Source organism: Meriones unguiculatus, chromosome X, assembly GCF_030254825.1.
Source record: "Meriones unguiculatus strain TT.TT164.6M chromosome X, Bangor_MerUng_6.1, whole genome shotgun sequence".
In the NCBI taxonomy this organism is placed as follows: domain Eukaryota; kingdom Metazoa; phylum Chordata; class Mammalia; order Rodentia; family Muridae; genus Meriones; species Meriones unguiculatus.
In genome coordinates, this window is record NC_083369.1 from 8,184,859 (window position 1) to 8,208,151 (window position 23,293).

Below are 23,293 nucleotides of genomic sequence, written 5' to 3' on the forward strand. Positions count from 1 at the left end.
CCAGAAATTTTCCTTGTTCTGAGTAGAGGGGTGTGTTGCTTTAAGAAATTGCTGCTCAAGGGTGTGGTCAGAAAAGGGAGTGATTGTTCAGGGAAGTAGGTTGCCTGAAAAAAGAATGAGGTCATGGGATAAAGGGGCTCATGTTTTCAGAATTGGTCATCCCCTTTGTGCTTACAATTAAATGAAGCTTTGCATATTGTTAGTGCACCTAATTGCTGGGTGAAAATGTCCATGGCATTTGTCTCTTGTTATGGAAGGTCTGATAAGTTTCTGGGCCAGGTTTCAGGCAGGGACATTCACAAGCTGTCCTTGTCATGCAGGGAATGTAGCCAGTGTAAGAAGAGAAGAAACATTTAATCAACTGTTCTTTCCTCCCCACTCATGGTATAACAACTTGGATATTTGTCATGCTTTTAAGCTTCATTTAAAAGTTAAAGCCTTTCTATATATATATATATATATATATATATATATATATATATATATATATATATATTTTTTTAGAAATATATACATATTCACTTTGTATCCCAGCTGTATCCCCCTTCCACATTCCCTCCCAATTCCACCTTCCCTTTCATCTCCTCCCTGCCCCTCTCTAAGTCCACTGATAGGGGAGGACCTCCTCCCCTTCCTTCTGACCCTAGCTTATCAGGTCTCTTTTTCTAAAGAGAGAAAGAAGGCCTGAAATTGTGCGGATGGGGAGTTGGAGAGGATCTGGGTGTGGTTTGTGGAGGTAGAAACTGTGATCAAAATATATTGTTTGAAAAAAAAAATTATTTTCAGTTAGAAAGAAATATAAAATGCAAAAAACCCTGCTTCTTTGAAACTACTGAGACTATACCCATTGTGACTCATTATTATTATTTTCAGTAATTCTTGTAATTATTGTGACTAACAAGAGGATTCATAACACTCCCATGCTCTTCAATAGGAAACATTATATATTAGTCTTTAAATAAAGGTTTAAAATTCAAATGAAAGTTATGACAAAATTTTGTGTTCATTGCAGTAGACTTCCAAATATATAGAGAAAAAAGTCCTCACTTTGAATATACTATCCTCCACTACCTAATTCACTCATTTTTTTCTCTGTTGCTTGGATATCTGGAGTCCTTTTGTCAGAGCCATCAGGAGGTAAGTGAAAGCCAGCAAGAGATATTTGAAGAGGTTCAGATCTTGCAGTCTAAACAGCTGCTACATTGAAAATTCTTATAAAACTGCTCTCTATGGAATGTCTTAGGCAAAGGTGTAGGAACTAAACGTTCAGGATTTAAATGTTCAGATACTAAATATTCAGGTGCACTGGGATAAAACAGAACTCTGAAACAACATAGTTTAGATTTTCAACTTGAGTTTAATTCTTGCAACTGAAACTCATTAGCTGTATGTGTCATTTTGCTCATCTATAAAGTAGGACAATAATAACAAGGAACTTATAACCTATTATTATAGACAAATGGGATTACATATGGTAGAAAACACATAGTACAGTGCCTGACTCATAGGTAAGTGTTATGTATTATATTACCTTGAATAAGTCACTTGACTTGTTAGAACTTCTGTTTATTTATTTGGAAAGAATAAATAAATGGTTTTCTTCAGACTGCAGTGATTACTGAATGAGGTAAATGAGGAGGTAGCCAGTAAATGAAGTTCTATTTCCTTTCCATTTTCACAGGTCTGTGAAGTACAGAGATGTAAAAATACCTTCGGAATTACATACAGCTAATGTGTAACCAAACTGGGATTTAAACCTAGCAGTTCATTCCAGGCCTATACCTATAACCATTATGTAATATTATTACCCTGTACATTTGACTCATTTACACTACAAAATCTGTGCTAGCTGATTCATTGCTGTATTTCATCACTATTTTCTTTTGTATGCACCCATTATAAACCACGTAAGATAATGCCGGCAAACAGAAATAAAAATACATTATGGGCATGGTGTAATCTCCTCATTCAGGAGACTGAGGCAGGAGGACCATAATGAATTTCAGTCCAGCCTTAGCTACATAGTGAATCTGAGGCCATCATAGACTTCCCAAGAAAATGCAGCATGAATAACATTCTGTGTGAAATGTGTTCTTTCTCAGGAACAAAAAAAAAAATTGTTTTTGTTCAGAATTATTTTAAAAATACTTTCCATTAATTTTACTAATTATTTTTCATCAAAATACATGATGATGCAAGAAATTAATTTTTAGTTATTTCAAAAGTCAAAATGCCTTGGGATAACTTTGATGGAAATACTGAAAGAATACGAATCCCTCCTTCTTTGTGTAAAATTTATGAAATAAATGAAACAAAATGTCTTTGATAATGTGAAAAGACCATTTGGGAACATCCCGTCCTACTTTTTAGTCTATCTCTCATTTGCTACATCTTTCTATATGCTGTTCCAGCTATCCATATGAATGCTTCTTAAACAAATTCAGCTCACTACTCTTCACACTTTCACCTTTATTATTTCCATTCCAGGCTCTGTAAATAATTGATCATGACTCAGATCCTACTTATGCCCTGAAGTTTTTTTCTTTTTTCTTTATGTCAACCTTAAATTTTTCCTTACGCCATATCTTTTCACCCACAAACACTCTAGATACAATCTACTTTTACAACTAATATTAGTTTGCATTAACTAGAGGGTGACACACATAACACTGAATTTTACAATACTTGTGTGGTCTCTTATTCTACCCAGGCTCTTTACACCTCTTAAAGGCTGACACTTTTTCTAAAATTGAACTCAATGGCAAATGGAAATACATGTTCTTGAAAACAGAATATGTAGGCATTTTTTTTCATCCTGTTTTTCTGCTGGTCCCTTCCTCCCTTCCTCTTCCATGCTTTAGGTTTTTCTTTCTTTTCTATGATTATGGCTTCCCAAAGTTCCTGAATATGGTTTTTGTAAAGACATAGTTCTTAACTGTAACTGTTTCAGACTGTCACTCTTCCATGATCTCGCTGTGAAATTAAACTAGAAAGGCACATCTTGCTTCTTTTAAAAAGTGTGAACAGAACATAAAATAAATATAGTAAGCATAAGGAAGTTATTCAATGAGTCAATTAGTTTGCTTTCCAGGAGTGAGGTCTTATTAAACATCTAAAATTGACTTGTTTGTATTTGGTCTGTAGTTTTAACAGATAAATATTTGTCACAATTGTTACGGCATATGATGTTAAAGTACAAGTATTTTGATCGGTCATCATAGCAGTTTCCTGAGTTGTTGCCTGAAGCTTTTAATTAGTTTGCTTTTATATATATTCCATGTACTTGCCCTGATGATGAAATCTGTCTAAGTGAAGTTCTTTTGTTTATTATATTTTATTCTATAATCCGCTAATAGTTTGACATACTAGTTATGTGACCAGAGATTTTCTTGTAAAACTATTACAACTCTTCCTTACTCATATACATACCAAACTATTTGGAACTTACTAAAGGACAATTTTTGGTTCAAATAGAGGATTTGCTTGCCAATTTATCTTCTTAGAAAAACTTTAGCCTGAATATTATTGTGGCTTGATTAGGAAATGGCAGCCACAAGCTCATATTTTAAACATCTATTCCTGAGTTACTACCACTATTTTTAGAGAGTCTAGAAACTTTAAGGGAAATGTGACCTGCTTGAAGAAAGAAGGTCACTTTGGATATGTCCTTCAGTGTATATTATCCCTGGACATACACACACACACACACACACACACACTCACACACACATATATCCTGTATATACCCAGTGTATATATCCTGGATCACTATCTCTCTGTTTCTTGCTCTACCATGGTGTGATCAGCTTTTCTCCACCACAGGCTACTGCCACCTTTCTCTTCTTAATCACACAGGACCGAGCATCTGTAAGCTTTCTGAAATAATGAGCCAAAATAAATGATTTTTTTACCTTAGCCTGTTTTTGTACTTGATCAAACAACACAAAAAAAATGACTGGTTCAGATGTAAAAAATATTTTAAATTTTTGTTATTATTATTTTAAATTCTTCAGAAACCTACTTACCTAATTTTTTTCCAGAAAAATCTTTTGTGTTTTCAGCAAACATCTCATCTCATTCTTCTCCCCATTAAAGTTTTACTGACATTCAGTCTATAAATTTCTTTGTTTGACTTTCAGTTCTAATTGTGATTTGCTTTTTATGGAACTTGTTTTGTTCAAACAGTATTCTACTGTCCTGTGTTGCAGACCAAATATAAGCCAGCATTTTCTAAATAAGCCCCTATTTTTTTTTAAGTTCATTCACTTTGTAGCTCCTTCCCTCCTCCCCTCCCAATCTCACCCTCCCTCCCACTTCCCCATCTGTGTTCCTCACCCAGTCCACTGATAGGGGAGGTTCTCCTCCCCTTCCCTCTGACCCTAGTCTATCAGGTCTCATCAGGAGTGGCTGCACAGTCTTCCTCTGTGGCCTGGTAAGGCTACTCCCCCCTCAGGGAAAGATGATCAAGTCAGTTCATGTCAGAGACAGTCCTTGTTCCCATTACTATGGAGGCCACTTGGATACCGAACTGCCATAGGCTACCTCTGCAGGAGTTCCAGGCCATCTCCATGAGTGGTCCTTGGCTGGACTATCAGTCTCAGAAAAGACCCCTGTGCCCAAAGTATTTGGATCTGTTGCTCTCCTTGTGGAGCTCCTGTCCTCTCCAAGTCTTACTATCTCCCACTTCTTTCATAAGATTCCCTGCACTCTGCCCAAAGATTGGCTATGAGTCTCAGAGTCTGCCTCTATACCCTACAGGGCAGAGCCTTTCAAAGGCCCTCTGTGGTAGACTCCTGTCCCGTGCCCTGTTTTCTCCCTCTTCTGATGTCCATCCTCTTTGCCTTTCTGAATGGAGATTGAGCATCTTAGCCAGAATCCTCTGCCTTGATTAGCTTCATTAGGTGTACAGATTTCAATATGTTTATTCTATATTATATGTCTAATATCCACTTATTAGTGAGTATATACCTTGTGTCAGAAAACTGCATTACTCTATTTCTAGGATACCTCACTCAGAATGATCTTTTCTAGATCCCACTATTTACCTGCAAATTTCATGATTTCCTTGTTTTTAATTGCTGAGTAGTAATCCATTATGTAGATGTACCACAATTTCTGTATCCATTCTTCAGTTGAGAGGCATCTGGGCTGTTTCCAGATTCTGGCTATTACAAATAAGGCTGCTACAAACATGGTTGAGCAGATATCCTTGTAAACTTGAGCATATTTTGGATACATGCCTAGGAGTGGTATAGCTGGATCTTGAGGAAGTGCTGTTCCTAAATGTCTGAGAAAGCGCCAGATTGATTTTCAAAGTGGTTGTACAAGTTTATATTCCCACCAGCAGTGGAGTAGGGTTCCCCTGTTTCCACATCCTCTCCAGCATATATTGTCACTTGAGTTTTTCATCTTAGCCTTTATGGTGGGTATAAGGTGAAATCTCAGGGTCATTTTGATTTGTATTTCCCTGATGACTAAGAACTTTGAACATTTCTCTGCCATTTAATATTTCTCTATTGAGAATTTTCTGTTTAGCTCTGTACCCCATTTTTTGTGTTTTTTTGGGGGGGTTGTATTTTTTTTAACTTTTATTAATTACACTTTATTCATTTTGTGTCCCACCATAAGCCCCTCCCTCCTCCCCTCTGGGTCTCACCCTCTCCCCCCCTCCTTTGTGCATGCATGTCCCTCCCCAAGTCCACTGATAGGGGAAGTCCTCCTCTCCTTCTTTCTGATCTTAGTCTATCAGTTCTCATCAGAAGTACCCCATTTTTTAACTGCATTACTTGATTTGCTTCTGTTTAACTTCTGGAGTTCTTTATATATTCTGGATATCAGCCCTCTCTCAGATATAGGGTTGGTGAAGATCCTTTCCCAATCATGTAGGCTGTCATTTTGTTTTGAAGACAGTGTCTTTGCTTTACAAAAGCTATTCAATTTTATGAGGTCCCATTTATTGATTGCTGCTCTTAAAGCCTGTGCTATTAGTGTTCTGTTCAGGAAGTTGTCCCTGTGCCAATGGGTTTCAGGCTCTTCCCCATTTTGTCTTATATCAGGATTAGTGTTTCTGGTTTTATGTTGAGGTCTTTGATCCACTTGGACTTTAGTTTTGTGCAGGGTGATAAGTATGGATCTATTTGCATTTTTTCTACATGTATACATCCAGTTGGACCAGCACCATTTGTTGAAGATGTTATTTTTCCATTGTATGGTTTTGGCATCTTTGTCAAAAATCAGGTGTCCATAAGTGTGTTGGTTTATTTCTGGGTCTTCTATCGGATTCCATTGATCCATCATTCTGTTTCTATGCCAGTAGCATGTAGTTTTTATTATTGTTGCTCTATAATACAGCTTGAGATCAGGGATGGAGATACCTCTTAAAGATCTTTTATTGTAGAAGATTGTTTTAGCAATTCTGGGTTTCTTGGTATTCCATATGAAGTTGAAAATTTTTCTTTCAATTTCTGTAAAGAATTTTGTTGGTAATTTGATGGGAATCGCACTGAATCTGTAGATTGCTTTTGATAAAATGGCTGTTTTTACTCTGTTAATCCTGCCAAGCCATGAGAATGGGAGATCTTTCCATCTTTTGATATCTTCTTCTATTTCATTCTTCAGAAACTAGAAAGTTTTCTTAATACAAGTCTTTGACTTGCTTGGTTAGGGTCACACCAAGGTACTTTATGTTTTTTGTGGCTATTGTGAAGGGTGTTGTTTCCCTAATTTCTTTCTCAGCCCTTTTGCCTTTTTTATACAAGAGGGCTACTGGTTACTGGTTTTTTTTTTTTTTTTTGTTGTTGTTAATTTTGTATCCAGCCACTTTGCTGAAGGTTTTTATCAGATGTAGAGGTTCCCTGGTAGAATTTTTGGGGTCATTCAGGTATACTATCTAATCATCTGCAAATAGTGATCATTTGACTTCTTCCTTTCCAATTTGTATCCCCTTGATCTCCTTCAACTGTCTTACTGCTCTAGCAAGGACTTCCAGAACTATGTTGAAGAGATATGGAGAGAGTGGACAGCCTTGTCTTGTCCCTGATTTCAGTGGGATTGCTTTAAGTTTCTCTCCCTTCAGTTTGATGTTGGCTATAGGCTTGCTGTATATCACCTTTACTATGTTTAGATATGTGCCTTGTATCCCTGATCTCTCCAATACTTTAAACATGAATGGATGTTGGATTTTGTCAAATGCTTTTTCAGCATCTAAGGAGATGATCATGTGGTTTTTTTTTTCTTTCAGTTTGTTAATATGGTGGATCACATTGATGGATTTCCATATATTGAACCACCCCTGCATACCTGGGATGAAGCCTACTTGGTCATGGTGGATGATATCTTTGATGTGTTCTTGTATTCGGTTTGCAAGTATTTTGTTGAGTATTTTTACATTAATGTTCCTAAGGGAGATTGGCCTGAAATTCTTTGTTGGGTCTTTGTGAGGTTTAGGTACCAAGGTGACTGTGGCTTCATAGAATGAGTTTGGTAATGTTCCTTCTGTTTGTATTTTGTGGAATAGTTTGAAGAGAATTGAAGTTAGCTCTTCTTTGAAGGTCTGGTTGAATTCTGCCCTGAAACCATCTGGCTCTGAAGCCCCCAGTTTTTAGACCTCTCACCAATCTATACATGACAAAATGACAGTGAAATTTATTACCCCCTTCCAGTGTTTCCTTATGATCTGTCTTTAACTATCCAAGTTTAAGTTTACCTCTTTTTTAATGCATTTGATTTATTTATTTATGTATTTAGTATTTATTTATTTAGAGATGGATTTCTTTTTTAATTTTTTATTTATTATAATTTATTTACTTTGTATTCCAGCTGTAGACCCCTCCCTTGTCCCCTTCCAATCTCACCCTCTCTCCTACCCTCTTCTCCTCATATGCCCCTTCCCCAGTCCACTGATAGGGGAGGGTCTCCTCCCCTTCCATCTGACCCATTTATCAGGTCTCATCAAGACTGTCTGCATTGTCTTCCTCTGTGGCCTGGTAAGGCTGCTCCCCTCTCAGGAGGAGGTGATCAAAGAGCCAACCACTGAATTCAAGTCAGAGACAGCCCCTGTTACCCTTACTAGGAATCCCACTTTGTCACTCAGCTGCCATGTGCTACATCTGTGCAGGGTTTCTAAGTTATCTCCATGAATGGTCCTTGGTTGGAGTATCGGTCTCAGAAAAGACCAATGGGCCCAGATTTTTTGCTTTTGTTGCTCTCCTTGTGGTGTTCCAGTCCTCTCCTGGTCTTTGCATCCCCACTTCTTTCGTAAGATTTCCTGCACTCTGCCCAAAGTTTGTCTATGAGTCTTAAGATCTGCTTTAAATACCCTACTGGGTAACACTTGAAATTCCTGTAGTAAAATCCTTATATCTCTTACTTCACTTTTATTTGTAAATTTTTATTGGCTATCGGGTTATAAGTTTGACAAGAATGGAGATTCTATTCTGCTCATTCTTATACCTCTCTGTTACATAACAAATAGTAGCCACATATAAAGAGGACTGGAGATGCAGCTCACTTGATAGAGTGCTTGCCTAGCATGCATGACTCCCTGGGTATGATATCCAGCATCCACATACACTGTTTAGTTCTACTAGTTGAAGACTTTGATTCCTGAAAAAAAAAATTAAAAAGCCAATATTCCAACAGCCTCATGTAACTTGTCCATGTTAGCACAGCTATGTTAATAACTCATGAGTCACTGAATTTAGAAAATCAATATGGATATTTTCCTCATAGCAATTTGTCTACTTTAGTTAATCAATTAAATAAAATAGTGTCTCACTTTAAACATATTTATATTTTTATTATGATAATTTATTTGGTGTCTATGCTACCCTAGGACAGCATAAAATATATATTAGAGGACAAAAATGCATCTACTCTGATTTTTAATTACACTCTTCAATTAATCCTTGAATTCAGAACATAGCCTACATATTGTAGGTTTCCTGTATGTGTTCCTCTATGCATTCTCTTTCTTTTTCTATTGCACTGTAATACTGACAAACACTGACATTAGAGTAAATAACTGAGAAACTTGGACCATTTACATGTCAAGTGACTTAATTGAAAAAAAAAACATAGCTATTTTAACAATTGAAAACGAACACATTTTTATGAATAGTGAATTCTCTACTGGAAACCAAAGTGTCTAGCTCTGGTATAGTATGTGCTAAAATGAAGAAAATTAACTGGAGTAATGTGGTGAAATTTTTTCAGAAAGTCAACTGATTTCAACACACTCTGATTTTAAAATTGCCAATGCTGTGTCTACCCCATAAAAAGTAAATGATGAAGCAAGGGCGAAAACTGTTACAACTTTGTCAAAGCTAAGATTCATTACCTGAGGCAGGGCAGGGCAGGAAAAACAAAACAAAAAAAACCTGGATTTTATACCATACCTAGCCTGTGTAATTAAGAACCTTGATTTCAACAGACTTCTTTGTAAAATATGTGGACAATGAGGTGATGCTTATTATTTTTGAGCTACAAGAAAAGATGACTTAATAAAATAGTGTATGTTTTATAAGAAAATGTGGAACCATCCTGAAATATTAAAGCACTTAAAAGACGTAAGTAGTCGATAGAACTTCGGTGTTTTACTTGATTAGAGTCCTGTGTCTATAGTTTGCAAATATATCATGCAGTGTAAAGATATCAGTTCGTGACTTCACAGAAGCTTAAATAATTTAATCAAAGTTGTCTCCTCATGCAGTCACTTTTGGATAGGTGTAATATTTTCAAGAATAAAAAAGTTGCCTTTGAACTAGCCCCGCTGATGCACACCTGTAATTCCAGCATGCTGTGAGTAAAGGCATGGAAGTCATGAGGCTAGTGTGGGCTACATACTACAATTCACCACAGAAAACAATAACCAGGATATAGCTTAGTGTTAGAGCACTTGTTCTAACATGCATAAAGACCTCAATTTATTCCCCAATAGCAAAAATATAAATGTCGCTTTTCATAAGAAATAATTTTCAAGAGACAAATAAAAATATATTTAGTCTCCTTATATAACATCTAATCTAATCACAATGTACCTTATAAGTAGATTCTATAATTTATTAAATTGAAAATATAATCAAGCAGGTTACAAATGTGGCAAAATACACAGTGATTAAATGCATGATTTTTGGAGTCATTGATATTTTTGTTGAAATTTTAGTACCTAATAATACCCATATGATTGCCATTTGTTAAATTTGGCTGTTTTATCTAAAATTACTTATAAGTATAATTAGGTTCTACTTCTAACTTCCTTATGAACTTGTTTTAAGTATTGAATTTAAAACCTCTAAGAAAGATGTTTGATATAGAAAACTCTTAATGTGTTAAAATCATGTTAAAATCATTATCATTAATAACATCATCATCAAAGGAAAACAAGATTGACAAGCTTAAAGAATTTAAATTGTTTTGTAAATATGGAACCAATATGGAAAAATAATTTAAAAATGATCTCCATGGTTTATAGAATGTCAGAAATTGAACAACTATTAAGGGTTTTCTAAACCACATTTGCACACACCCACATGTAATTTCCTACATGAGAAAACTGAAGCTCATGGAGAAGATATAAGTAACCCAACTGGCCAGTACTATAGCTAGATTTCAAACTAAAGAGCCTGACTCCAAGCCTAGGCACCTTTCTACTGGACCGTGATAACCAAAACACCCCATCTGTGCTTTAAATTGCTTATCATACCGTGATACAAAGTGAGTAAATTGTAATAAATAATATAAATTAAAAATTACTTATCCCAAATGAAAAAAATGTGACACAGAGTATCACGCCCCACTGAATTGTTTGTTTGCTTGTTTGTTTTTTTCTGGACAAAATTTATCTGTGTTGCCTTGGCTGTCCTGGACTCGATTTGTAGACCAGGCTGGCCTTGAACACACAGTGATCTGCCTGCCTCTGCCTTCCTGAGTGCTGGGATTAAAGGTGTGTGCCACCATGCCCAACTGGATCATTGAATTTAATGATTTCAATATGAATGGCCTAAGGGACCTACATATAGGTAATTTATACAAAATTAAACACTTAAAAAGTCTACAAAAAATCCTTATTCTTGGAGTGACCTTAAATTCATGACATGCTCTTCATTAATTCATTCACAAACTTTTTTTTTCACTTCTTATGGGACAGGAAATTACTCTTTGCAGGATTAACAAAGAGGATAAAAATGATCTAAGTATATTATATTCATGTGACTACTGTGATGAAGCCACTTACTTTGTATAATTAATGTTAGTAAGATATCTCACTAATCTTTTAAAAAAAGTGAGAATTACATTCATGTAGAACCAAAAAAAAAAAAAAAAAGAAAAACATACTTCATTATCTGTGGGCCAGATCCATTAACACATGCTTGTATTTGAAATCATTTTTCTGAAATAAAGAGTGTGTGCTTGTTTGCCTTATTTCTGTAACCTTCTACATTTGTCTGAACAGCTTTTAGCTTATTGCAGGAAATCGAGGAACTTATTCAGAAGCACCCAGAAAATATTTGAATCTCTATTGCTGAAGTTGAAATAAAGGAAGGGAAAGATTAAAATGTAACAAGTTGAAGACAAAATGACCAAAAAAAAAAAAATTCAGAGTGTCTAGAATGTTCTCCAGTTTGTGCAAATATTTTGATAACACATGTTATATTTACATTGTAGTTTGGCTTCTGATAAATCTGTCAGTGTTTGTGGAAAAGTCCCTCGGAAGTATGTCAATCCATTATAAATTATAGGAAGGGGTAAGGACCTTGAGTGATACTATCAACTCTGTGCAATCTAAAGATGGTGCAGTTGACCAGTGATTAGCACTTGAGTAACAGATGAGGTCTTGGGTTTGATCTCCAGTACCATGAAAAAAAATTCCTGTACACACTAATGAGGCAGTGCATCTTACCTAACTTGGAGAGAAATATAATCAATGAAAGCATAGTCAAAATGCTAATCATTTTGTCTAATCATTATGAATACCACATTTCTTCACTTTTGCAATGATTTTAAAACACCACCGCTGACTCCAGCTTAATTGCTGGTAATAAAACAGATTAAATTATGATGGAGCCAACTTGAAGTAAACTAAGAGTAACATTGTGTTTCATCTATTACAAGTAGCTTCATCTATTAGTTTGATAATCTATCTTTTTTTTTACTTGACAAATTATTCATTTTGTTCACAGCAAACATATAATACTATTGGGGTATATATTAACACAGTTGTCAAAGAAGAAAAAAGTAAACCTAATAATACAAGATTGTGCTGTAATAAAAATACTCTAGAAATTCTTTTATTATGAGGTTACTTTAGAAGTTGGCCAAGTAATTCAGTAAATGTGTCCTTTGGATAGACATCATCCAAAAAAGCTCTATGTGCTCTTATTTGAGACTAATAAGATTATTATAAAAATAAAGGACAGCTCATCCATTCAATTGCATGGGCTAGTAATCCCAGTAATTGAAGATTTTCACAGTGCAGTGGTCAGAACCAATTTCTGAATGATTTGCTTTTCTCCCCAGGAGCTCCAGTCTCCAACTATGAAAATATCTGCGTGTGCGCCAAGCACTTTGCATATAACACAAAATGCTGAACAGGTAAACAAAATTTGTGTGATGTTACACTTGCTTTTCTTCTTTTTATATAATCTTGTTTACGTTTATGGACAGTCTTTAGAGAACTACACCTTCAAAAAGTGTCAAAGCTGGCAAACAAAAGAGGATATCTTCATGTATGAATATAATCTGTTTATGAAAAAGTTGTATAGCAAGTGCCATTTATTATATTTTTTTCTTATTCATATTGTTTTTAGTTTAAGTGTACTTGACTTTTAGCTGACAATCTCTTAGTGACTGGGTATTTTTAAATATTTTTGGTTTGAATACAAATAAAATACCTGAATTTGGATTGACTGAGGAACTCACTTTGTGAGTAATAGTACTTTAAAAATTATATTTACATGGCAAGAGATTATCCTTATTATGTGTGTATTATTTCAATGACACAAACTCTTTATTTCCTTTCACATATATGGCCTAATAATCCTAGTTATTGGATTAGGTTTTACTGTAAGTATTGTATATCCAAATGAGAGCTGTAGCAAATGATTGATATTGTAATAAAATGTTTAGTTAATTGATATATATATATATATATACATATATATAAAGTAAAGTCTAAAGAAACAAAACATAAAGCATATTAAATTAGCAATTACATGGGAGAGAAACATACAAATTAGGATGTAGACAAGAGAGAAGTTGCCATTTTAAATTTCTGGAAAACACTTGGTATTTCGTTGCTAAATCTAATTTTTGGTTTGGTTGAATAGTTTGAGATTTGTTAACCATTTTCTTTCTCTTCATATTTTAATTGAAAATTTCATACATGCATATGACTTCCCTATTCCTTCCCCCCTTGAATTCCAATCCTTTCCTGCCAATACTTTTTTCTCCCAACCTGTTCTTCTTTTATGATTTTTTTTTTCAAACTGAATTCACTGGGTGCTTCCTCTATGGGCATGGGTATTGGTCCCTCTTGGGCATGGGTGTTGGTCCCTCTGTTAGAACATGAGTAGCTCTCCAGGGAACACATCACTGACAAAAACCTAATTCCCCATCCCCAAGCAACCATCAGTTTCCAGTAGCTCCTCAAATATGGGCAGGACTTCATGATCTCTTCCCCAACCATTTTAATGTGTTCGTTGGTTTAATCTTGTACAGATCTCATACATGCAGTCACAGACACTGTGAATTCATGTGTGCAATGGTTTTGTCATGTTCAACAAATAAAGTTTTGCTGGAGATGTCTATGATTTCTGGTTCTTACAACACTCCCACATTCCCACCCTTTCTTTCATAATCCATGAGCCTTATTTTATTAAATTGTACATATATTTGATTGCTTTGCTATTAATTTAGAGATCTTTTCTCATTGATACATAACAACCCTCGTATATTAACAATTTTGACTTTTTCCATTAAAACTTTACAAATAATTTTGTTCTGGTGCTTTTATTTCTGTTCTTTTTTTCTTTCTTTTCTTTGTTTCCTTTTTCGTTCCTTCCTTCCTTCCTTCCTTCCTTCCTTCCTTCCTTCCTCCCTTCCATTCTTTCTTTCTTTCTTTCTTTCTTTCTTTCTTTCTTTCTTTCTTTCTTTCTTTCTTGCCTTTTTTGATAAATTGCTGAAACAAAGTCTTGGTATGTACACCATGCTAATCTGTAAAGTTAAATCCTCTTGCTTCAGACTCTGAATATCATAATTACATGTCAGCATCACCACATACAGGTTTTCTGTCTGTTTTAATGTGATCTATGGCTCTCAGTATCCAACACAATGAGTATTTAAAAGTGTATGCTACCATGCCCAGATAAAGCCAGATTTTTAACTCATTTTAAGAAGTATTTTGTTCTAATCCTATGGGAATTCACTCAACAATACCAGTATCTAAAAAGTCTCACCAAGGGTCCTTTAAAATTGCTCAACTATGTTCTTAGCAGCTTAAAAGCCATAATCTGGAAATAACCTAGATGTCCTTCAACTGAAGAATGGATACAGAAATTGTGGTACATTTACACAATGGAATAATACCTAGCAATTTAAAAAAAACAAAATTTGCAAGCAAATAGATGGAACTAGAAAATAACATCATGAGTGAGGTAACCCAGAAACAGAAAGACACACATGGTATATACTCACTTAAAAGTGGATATTAGCCATATAATATAGAATAAACATACTAAAATCGATATTCCTAAAGAAGCCTAACAAGGAGGAGTCTAGGGAAGATGCTTAATCCTCGTTCAGAAGGGCAAACAGGATAGACATTGGAAGTGGGAGAAGAGAAGAAACAACGCAGGAGCCTACTACAGAAGACCTCTGAAATACTCTACTCTGCAGGGTATCAAAGCAGATGCTAAGACTCATAGACAAACTTTGGGAAGTGTATAAGAAATCTTATGGACAAAGAGGGAGATAGAAAGACCTGGAAGAGACAGGAGCTTCACAAGAAGACGAACAGAACCAACATATCTGGGCCCAGGGGGACCTGCAGAGACCAATGCTCCAACCAAGGACCATGCATGGAGAGGACCTAGACCCACCTGTTTAGATGTAGCCCATGGTCAGCAAAGTCTCCATGTGATTTCCCTAGTAAGGAGAGCAGGACCTGTCGCTGACATGGACTCAGTGGCCAGCTCTTTGATCACCTCCCCCTGGGGGGGTCAGCCTTGCCAGGACACAGAGAAATATGATACAGCCAGTCCTGATAAGGCAGGACTAGAGAAGGGGCATAAGAGGAGAAGATGGAGGGAGGGGGAGACTGGGAGGAGACGAGGGAGAGGGCTACAGCAAGAATACAAAGTAAATAAATGAAAGAAAGAAAGAAAGAAAGAAAGAAAGAAAGAAAGAAAGAAAGAAAGAAAGAAAGATTTAAAAAAAAACAATCAAGTGAAAAAAAAATATGTCGAGGCACCTAGTCACGGAGCTGCTGCTGTTGCTTTTGGAGTAACTGTTGTTCACATTTCCATAGCACATTTCTGTGTGGTCTTCAATGTGCTTGATGTTGTCACATCAGTTAGCCTTAGCTGGAGAATAACCTTAACCTGGAAAGTGACTCCAAGTCAGAAATGGATTTCACTCTCCCCACAGAAGCACCAGAGAGCCATTTGACCATCGAACAGGCACCATCAACTCTTCCCTGGAAAGCAAATGAGACAAGAGGCACTCTTGATTACAAAATGTTTAGTCCAGATCTTTTCTTCTCAATCTATGAAACGTTCTAGATTTTCACAAAGCTGATTATTAATGAGAAAAATACAAATACCCAAGTCACTGTAGAAGTTGTTCAAAATACTTACTCTAATGCCTTTAAATATTCTAGTCTGGGGCCTAAGCTAGTCAGGCTCATTCCCTGTCTTGCTTGGGAGTCTATGTAAACACCAAGGCCAGGAAGATATCCCTGTGAGGCAAAGAGATACTCAGTTGCTGGGATGTTTCAAACTTTTAGAGTCTGACATTGGACAGCTGATTTTAGACATATATAAGCACAGAACAATAAACAATATGAAAAATATTTATCTGGTGATAATTAACCCAATCCCATGTGTACAACAAAAATAAACACATGATTACAACAAAACTCTTGTAAAATACAAGTGGCATTTTCCATAAAGATAAGTTCTTTTATAGAACCCAGGACCACCATCCCAGGAGTGATTTCCTCACCTACAATAGACTGGGCCCTTGCACATCAATCACTAATTAAAAACATGTCCTAAAGGCTGTCTGCAGCCTGATCATGTAGAGGCATTTTCTCAATCGAGGCTCCTTTCTCTCTAAAGCTTCTGTTAACTTGACATAAAACTAGGCAGCACACGATTGAAGAGTTTAGTTGGCTTACAGTTCCAGAGGGTGAAATCATAATGCTAGGGTAGCCATGACAGCAGGTGGTTGGATCAGGAAGCTGAAAGATCACATCTTAACTACAAACATGTGACATAGAATATTCTGGAAGTACAGTAAAGCTATAAACTTTCAAAGCCCATCCACAGTGAAGTACTTCCTCTAGCAAGATTCTCCCACCTAAATGTTCCATAATCTATCCAAACATTATCACCAGTTGGGCTCCAAGTAATTATTCAAATACCTGAGGCCATAGGGGAAATTTCTCATTTAAACCGCCACTCCCCAAGACAGAACCATTTAGACAGGACAACAGACTTTTGAATGCAAAGAATAACCATAGTTCTTCCCAGTGAAATCCATGGCCCAAGATTGCATCTGCTTTGTGTTTTTCATAGAGAGTGTCAGAGTAGCTGACTAGTGCTGTTTCTGTGGTAGCAGCATACAACTCATGATCTATAGCAAGTAGGTAAGACTTCCCAACCTCCTCAACACTGAGTTCTCCACTGAACTCTTTTACACAGTAAAAATTCTGGTGTGGATTAACTGCAAAGTAAATATGTGAACTATGTGCACTCAGGTCCAGCTTCTAACAATAGACAGAAACATAAAGAGATTTCTTTAGATGATAACTACATCAAACTGTCCCAAGAAGCGAGCAATAATAGACCAAGAGGAGGTGTGGAGATACATTCTCTGATTTTTCGACACAAGCACAGTGATGCTGATTGGTCACACCCACTTGTTAAGTGCAAATTTGCATATACTGCATAATTTTTTATTGAATACCTTAGGGGTATGCAAAATACCATATGGTTTGTCATATGGTGTTATCCTTGAAATTTATGGAGACTTCCCATATCCTTGGAAATACTCCTAGCAGCCAGATGGGCAGGTAGATGGGAACAACAGAAAACAAAACAAAACAAAACAAAAACCCAAAGAGCCTGGAAACCATAGTCATTTGATTTGCAATCAGATCCCATGTCTCCAAGAGAAAATAAATTGAAGAAATGAGCATTGTGAATAGTTTTTTATAATATTTATTTATTTTCATTCTTTTATTTATTACAATTTATTCACTTTGTAACCTAGCAATAGCTCCCTCCCTCCCTCTTTAACAATCCAACACTTCCTTCCTCTTCTCCCATGCCACTCCCCAACCCCACTGATAGGAGAGGTCCTCCTCCCATTCCATATGACCCTACCCTATGAGGTCTCATCGGGATTGGCTGCATTGTCTTCCCTTGTAGCCTGGTAAGGCAGCTCCCCCTCAAGGGGCGGTGAGCAACTAACCAGGCACTGAATTTATGTCTGAGAAAGCCCCTGTTCCCCTTTGTAGGGAACCCACTTGGAGACAGAGCTCCCATGCATTATATCTGTGTAGGTGTTCTAGGTTTCATTGTGCATGGTACTCAGTTGGAGTATCAGTCTCAAAAAAGAACTCTGGGACCAAATTTTTGGCTGTGTTGCTCTCCTGTGGAGCTCCTGTCCAGTCCAGGACTTTCTGTCTCCTCCTTCTTGCATAAGATTCCAGGCACTCTGCCCAAAGTTTGGCTATGAGTCTCAGCATCTGCTTTGATACCCTGTTGGGTAGAGTCATTCAGATGCCCTCTATGGTAGAGCACATGAGGAGGGTGGCATGAGAAGTTGATTTTCTGATCTAGTCTATTTGATATTCTAGTATGTTTATGGACATCTCTTTCTGTAAGTTGGAAAATTTTTTCTATGATTTTCTTGAAAATATTTTCTGAACTTTGGAGTCTAGAATCTTCTTTTTATTCTATTCCTGTTATTCTTAGATTTTGTCTTTTCATGGCATCCTTTATTTCTTGGATGTCTTGTGTTTGGAACTTTTCTGATTTCACTTTTTCTTTGAGAGAAGTATCAATTTCTGCAAGTGTATCTTCAGCTCCAGAGATTCTCTCTTCCATCTCTTGTATTCTGTTTGTGATGTTTACCTTTGTGGTTCCTGATCTTTTCTCTAAGCTCCAGGGTTTTCTCTGTTTGTGTTTTCTTTACTAATTCTAATTCTGTTTTCATGTCTTGCACCATTTCCTTCATCCGTTTGAATGTGGATTCCTGTCATTCCATGATAGCATTTATTTCTTTTTTATTTGTTTCCTCTTTATGTGCCTTTATTTGTGTGGCTATTTCTTTGAGAGTTTTGCTAATTTCCTCTTTATGTGACACTAATAACTCAATAAGCATAGCTTTGAAATCATTTTCTTGTGATTCTGATGAGTTAAAATATACATAGATTTTAGGGGTCGCCGTTGAAGCCATGGTGTCCGGAGTTTTGTTGAATGTATTCTTATGCCTGCTTCTAGCCATCTGATGGGCAGCAGCCTTTGCTGTTTTTTTCCATGAGCCTGTACTGCACATGGGGTGCCTCTGTCTCTGGAGTCTGGGGTATTCAGGAAGATAAGAGAGGTCTACTGTTTCAAGAGTGGATGTTGGTGTTTCAGATGGAGCTAGGGGAGGAAGGTCTCAGGCATGAGTGTGCAAGTGCAGGACTGTATGTGAAGGTGTGCCTGCCTGGAAGGTAGAGTGTGAGGGAGAAGTGCAAGCCAGCACAGTTTGTTGTGGTGCAGGCAAGGTTTCGTATGCAAAGGTGCCCTGAATGACCCAGTGGCCCACTGTCTTCCAGGCACTCAGGTCTGTCTGGTTTGCAACATCTTGTTTCCAGATATTGTTTGGCTAGATTCCACTGGGAGGCCCACAGAACAGGAGCTTAGACAGTGAGAATGCTGTAGCAACCTATGTTGCCCACAGCAGGGGTGTTCGTGGGAAGGCTCTGATGTCTGGCTTCTAGCATAGAGAGACCCAGGATCCGGGGCTCTGTATGTATTCTCTTGCAGAAGCACTCACTGGCAGGGCTGTGTGAGAAGCTAAGAGGGCCATCAAACTCACTTGTGGCATAAGGGGTAAGCTCAGAGAGCCCACAGTTTTCTACTCTCAGATTTGGGTCCCCACTTGGCCTTTAGAGTAAGGAGGCACCCCTTACCTGTGGTTATATGCTCCCAGCATGAGGGTGCAGCCCATAGTTTACCACTCTCAGACGGTAGAGACATTGATGCGGTGAAGGAGGGGCTAGATCCAATTTGTCCAAGTTCACAGGTTGTCCTCTTTGATTATGGAAACCTCAAAGTAGATGCTTTGGTTTCAGCTGCCCATCCACTCACCAGTTTTGGAGTTTAAGATTTTCTGCTCTTCAGATACTATGCACACTGGTTGCCACCATCTTGGAGCTGACAAATGGACCTACTAAATGTCTATAAAACCTTTCACCAAAACTCAAGAGTATACCTTCTTCACTGCACCCCATGGAACCTTCTCAAAAATGGACCATATCATCGGACACAAAACAAACATCAACAGAGACAACAAGATTGAAATAATTCCTTGTATTTTATCAGACCACCTGGCCTAAAACAAGACCTCAACAACAATGGAAATAACAAAAATCCTACACGTGAATGGAAACTAAACAACTATCTACTCAACAATAGCTAGATCAGGGAAGAAGTTAAAAAAAATGAAGACTTCCTAAAATTCAATGAAAATGAAGGCAAAAATTATCCAAATTTATGAGACACAATGAAAGCAGTACTAAGAGGAAAGTTCATACCACTAATTGCCTTCAGAAAGAAGTTTGAGACATCTCATACAAGCAACTTAACAGCACACCTGAAAGCCCTGGATCCCATCCAAGAGGAATAAACAGTTGGAAATAATCAAACTCAGAGAAAAAAATCAATAAATCGGAAACAAAGAAAACATATCAAAGAATCAATGCAACCAAGAGCTGGTTCTTTTAGAAAATCAGCAAGATAGACAAACCCTTAGTCAAACTAACTAAAAGTCAGAGAGACACTATCCAAATCAACAATATCATAAATGAAGAGGGGGACATAAAAACAGGCACTGAGGAAATACAAACAATCATGAGGTCTTGCTTCAAAAGACTATATGCCACAAAATTTGAAAATCTAAATGAAATGGACAATTTGCTCGATACATTCCATTTATCAAAGCGGAATCAAGACCAGATAAATAAATTAAATAATCCTATATCCCCGAAGGAAATAAAAGCAGTCATCAAAAGACTCCCATCCAAAATAAGCCCAGGGCCAGATGGATTCAGTTCAGAATTGTACCAGACATTCAAAGAAGAGCAGACACCAATATTCTTTAAATGATTTCACAAAATAGAAACAGAAGGAACATTACAAAATTCCTTCTATGGGGCCATAGTAATCTTGACACCTAAACCACAGGAATACCCAACAAAAGGGAGAATTTCAGATCTATCTCTCTTATGAACATTGATGTAAAAATACTCAATAAAATACTGGCAAACTGAATCCAAGAACACATAAAAGTTATTATCCACCATGACCAAGTAGGCTTCATCTCAGGTATGCAGTGGTATTTCAATACATGAAAATCCATCAGTGTAATCCACCACATAAACAAACAGAAGGATAAAAACCACGATCATCTCCTTAGATGTTGAAAAAGCATTTGACAAAATCCAACACTGATTCATGTTGAAAGTCTTAGAGAAATCAGGGAAACAAGGCACATGCCTAAACATAATAAAGGCAATATGCAGCAAACTTATGGTTAACATCAAACTAAACAGAGAGAAACGTAAAACAATTCCACTGAAATAAAGACAAGGCAAAGCTGCTCACTCTCCCAATATCTCTTCAGCATAGTACTTGAAGTCCTAGCTAGAGCAGTAAGACAACTAAAGAAGATCAAAGGAACACACATTTTAAAGGAAGAAGTCAAAGTATCACTATTCAAAAATGATATGACAGTATACATGAGTGACCCCAAAAGTTCTATTTGGGAACTCCTGCACCTGATAACACCTTCAACAAAGTGGCTTGATAAAAAATTAACTCAAAAAAATTAGCAGCCCTCCCTACTAATACAAAAGACAAAAGGGTTGAGAAAGAAATTATGGAAACAGCACCATTTACAATAGCCACAAATAACATAAAGTACATTGTTGTGACTCTAACCATGCATGTAAAAGACCTGTATGAAAAAGAAAAAAAAAAAACTTTAAGTCTCTGAAGAAAGAAATTAAAGAAAACATCAGAAGATTGAAAGATCTACCAAAAGAAAGCTAGAGATAAAATGCAATTTTCATCAAAATGCCAGCACAATTCTTTACAGAACTTGAAAGAACAATTCTCAATTTCAAATGGAAAAACAAAAAGCCTAGGATTGCTAAAACAATCCTGTACAATAACACATCTTCTGGAGGTATCTCCATCCTTGATCTCAAGCTGTACTCTAGAGCAATAGTAATAAAAACTGCATGATACTGGCAGAGAAAAAGAATGGTGGATGAATGGAATCCAATCGAAGACCTGGAAATAAACTGACACACCTACAGATACTTGACTTTTGACAAAGAAGCCAAAACCCCACAATGGAAAAAAAGACAGCATCTTCAACAAATGCTGTTGGTCTAACTGGATGTCTACATGTAGAAAAATACAAATAAATCCATATTTATCACCCTGCACACAGCTAAAGTCCAAGTGGATCAAAGACCTCAACATAAAACCAGACACAGTAGAAGAAAAAGTGGGGAAGAGCCTTGAACTCATTGGCACAAGAGACAACTTCCTGAATAGAACACCAAGAGCACAGGCTCTAAGATCAACAATTAATAAATGTGACCTCATGAAACTGAAAAGCTTCTGTAAAGCAAAGGACGCTCTCTTCATAACAAAATGACAGCCAATAGCTTGGGAAAGGATCTTCACCCACCTTTTATCTGATAGAGGTTTTATATCCAGAATATTTAAAGAACATAACAAGTTAAAAAGAAACAATTGAAAAATGGGGTACAGAGCTAAACAGAAAATACTCAATAGAAGAATATCAAATGACAGAGAAACCCTTAAATAAATGCTCAATGTTTTTAGTCATTAAGAAGATAGAAATGAAAATGACCCTGAGATATTACCTTACAACCCTCAGAATGGCTGGGATCCAAAACACAAGTGACAACACATGCTGGAAAGGATGTGAAAAAAGGGAAATCCTTCTCCATCACTGGTGGGAATGTAAACTTGTACAGCCACTTTGGAAATCAATCTGGCACTTTCTCAGACAATTAGAAATAGTGCTGCCTCAAGATCCAACTATAACACTCCTAGGCATATATCCAAAATATGCTCAAGTACACAACACTGACATATGTTCAACTATGTTTGTTGCAACTCTATTAGTAATAACCAGCATCTGGAAACAACCTAGATGTCCCTCAACAGAGGAGAGGATACAGAAATTGTAGTACATTTACACAATGGAATACTACTCAGCTATTAAAAAAAGGAAATCATGAAATTTTCAGGCAAATGGTGGGAACTAGAAAAGATCATCTTGATTGAGGTAACCCAGAACCCTAAAGACACACATGGTACATGCTTAATCATAAGTGGTTATTAGCCACATAATACAGGATAAACATATTAAAATTTATACTTCCAAAGAAGCTAAACAACAAGAATGACCCATGGTTAGATGCTCATTCCTCATTTAGAAGGACAAATGTGATAGATATCAGAAGCAGAAGAAGTCAGGCAACAGGACAGGAGCCTACTACAGAGGACCTGTGAAAGACTACTGATGGAAGTATCAAAGCTGATGTTGAGAATCATAGGCCAACTTTGGGCAGAGTGCAGAAGTCTTATGAAAGAAGGGAGAGACAGAAAGATCTTGAGGTGACAGGATCTCCAAAAGGAGACCAACAGAGTCATAGAACCCTAGCCCTGGTAGCCCTGGAAAGAATGATACCCCAACCAAGGACCATGCATGGACAGGAACTAAACTCCCAGGTCAGTTGTACCCCATAGACTCAGTCTCC

At 36.8% G+C, this 23,293-nt stretch overlaps 1 protein-coding gene across 2 annotated transcripts in view; it reads left to right on the forward strand.

Annotated features, from left to right (window-relative positions):
• The window catches only part of Pof1b (POF1B actin binding protein), a 101,461-nt gene that overhangs the window by 7,429 nt on the left and 70,739 nt on the right, over positions 1-23,293 (forward strand). For both annotated transcript variants that reach the window (XM_060374867.1, XM_060374866.1), the window contains exon 3: positions 12,517-12,591. In XM_060374867.1, the coding sequence (XP_060230850.1) occupies positions 12,517-12,591 (75 nt within the window). The remainder of the gene's footprint in view (positions 1-12,516; positions 12,592-23,293) is intronic.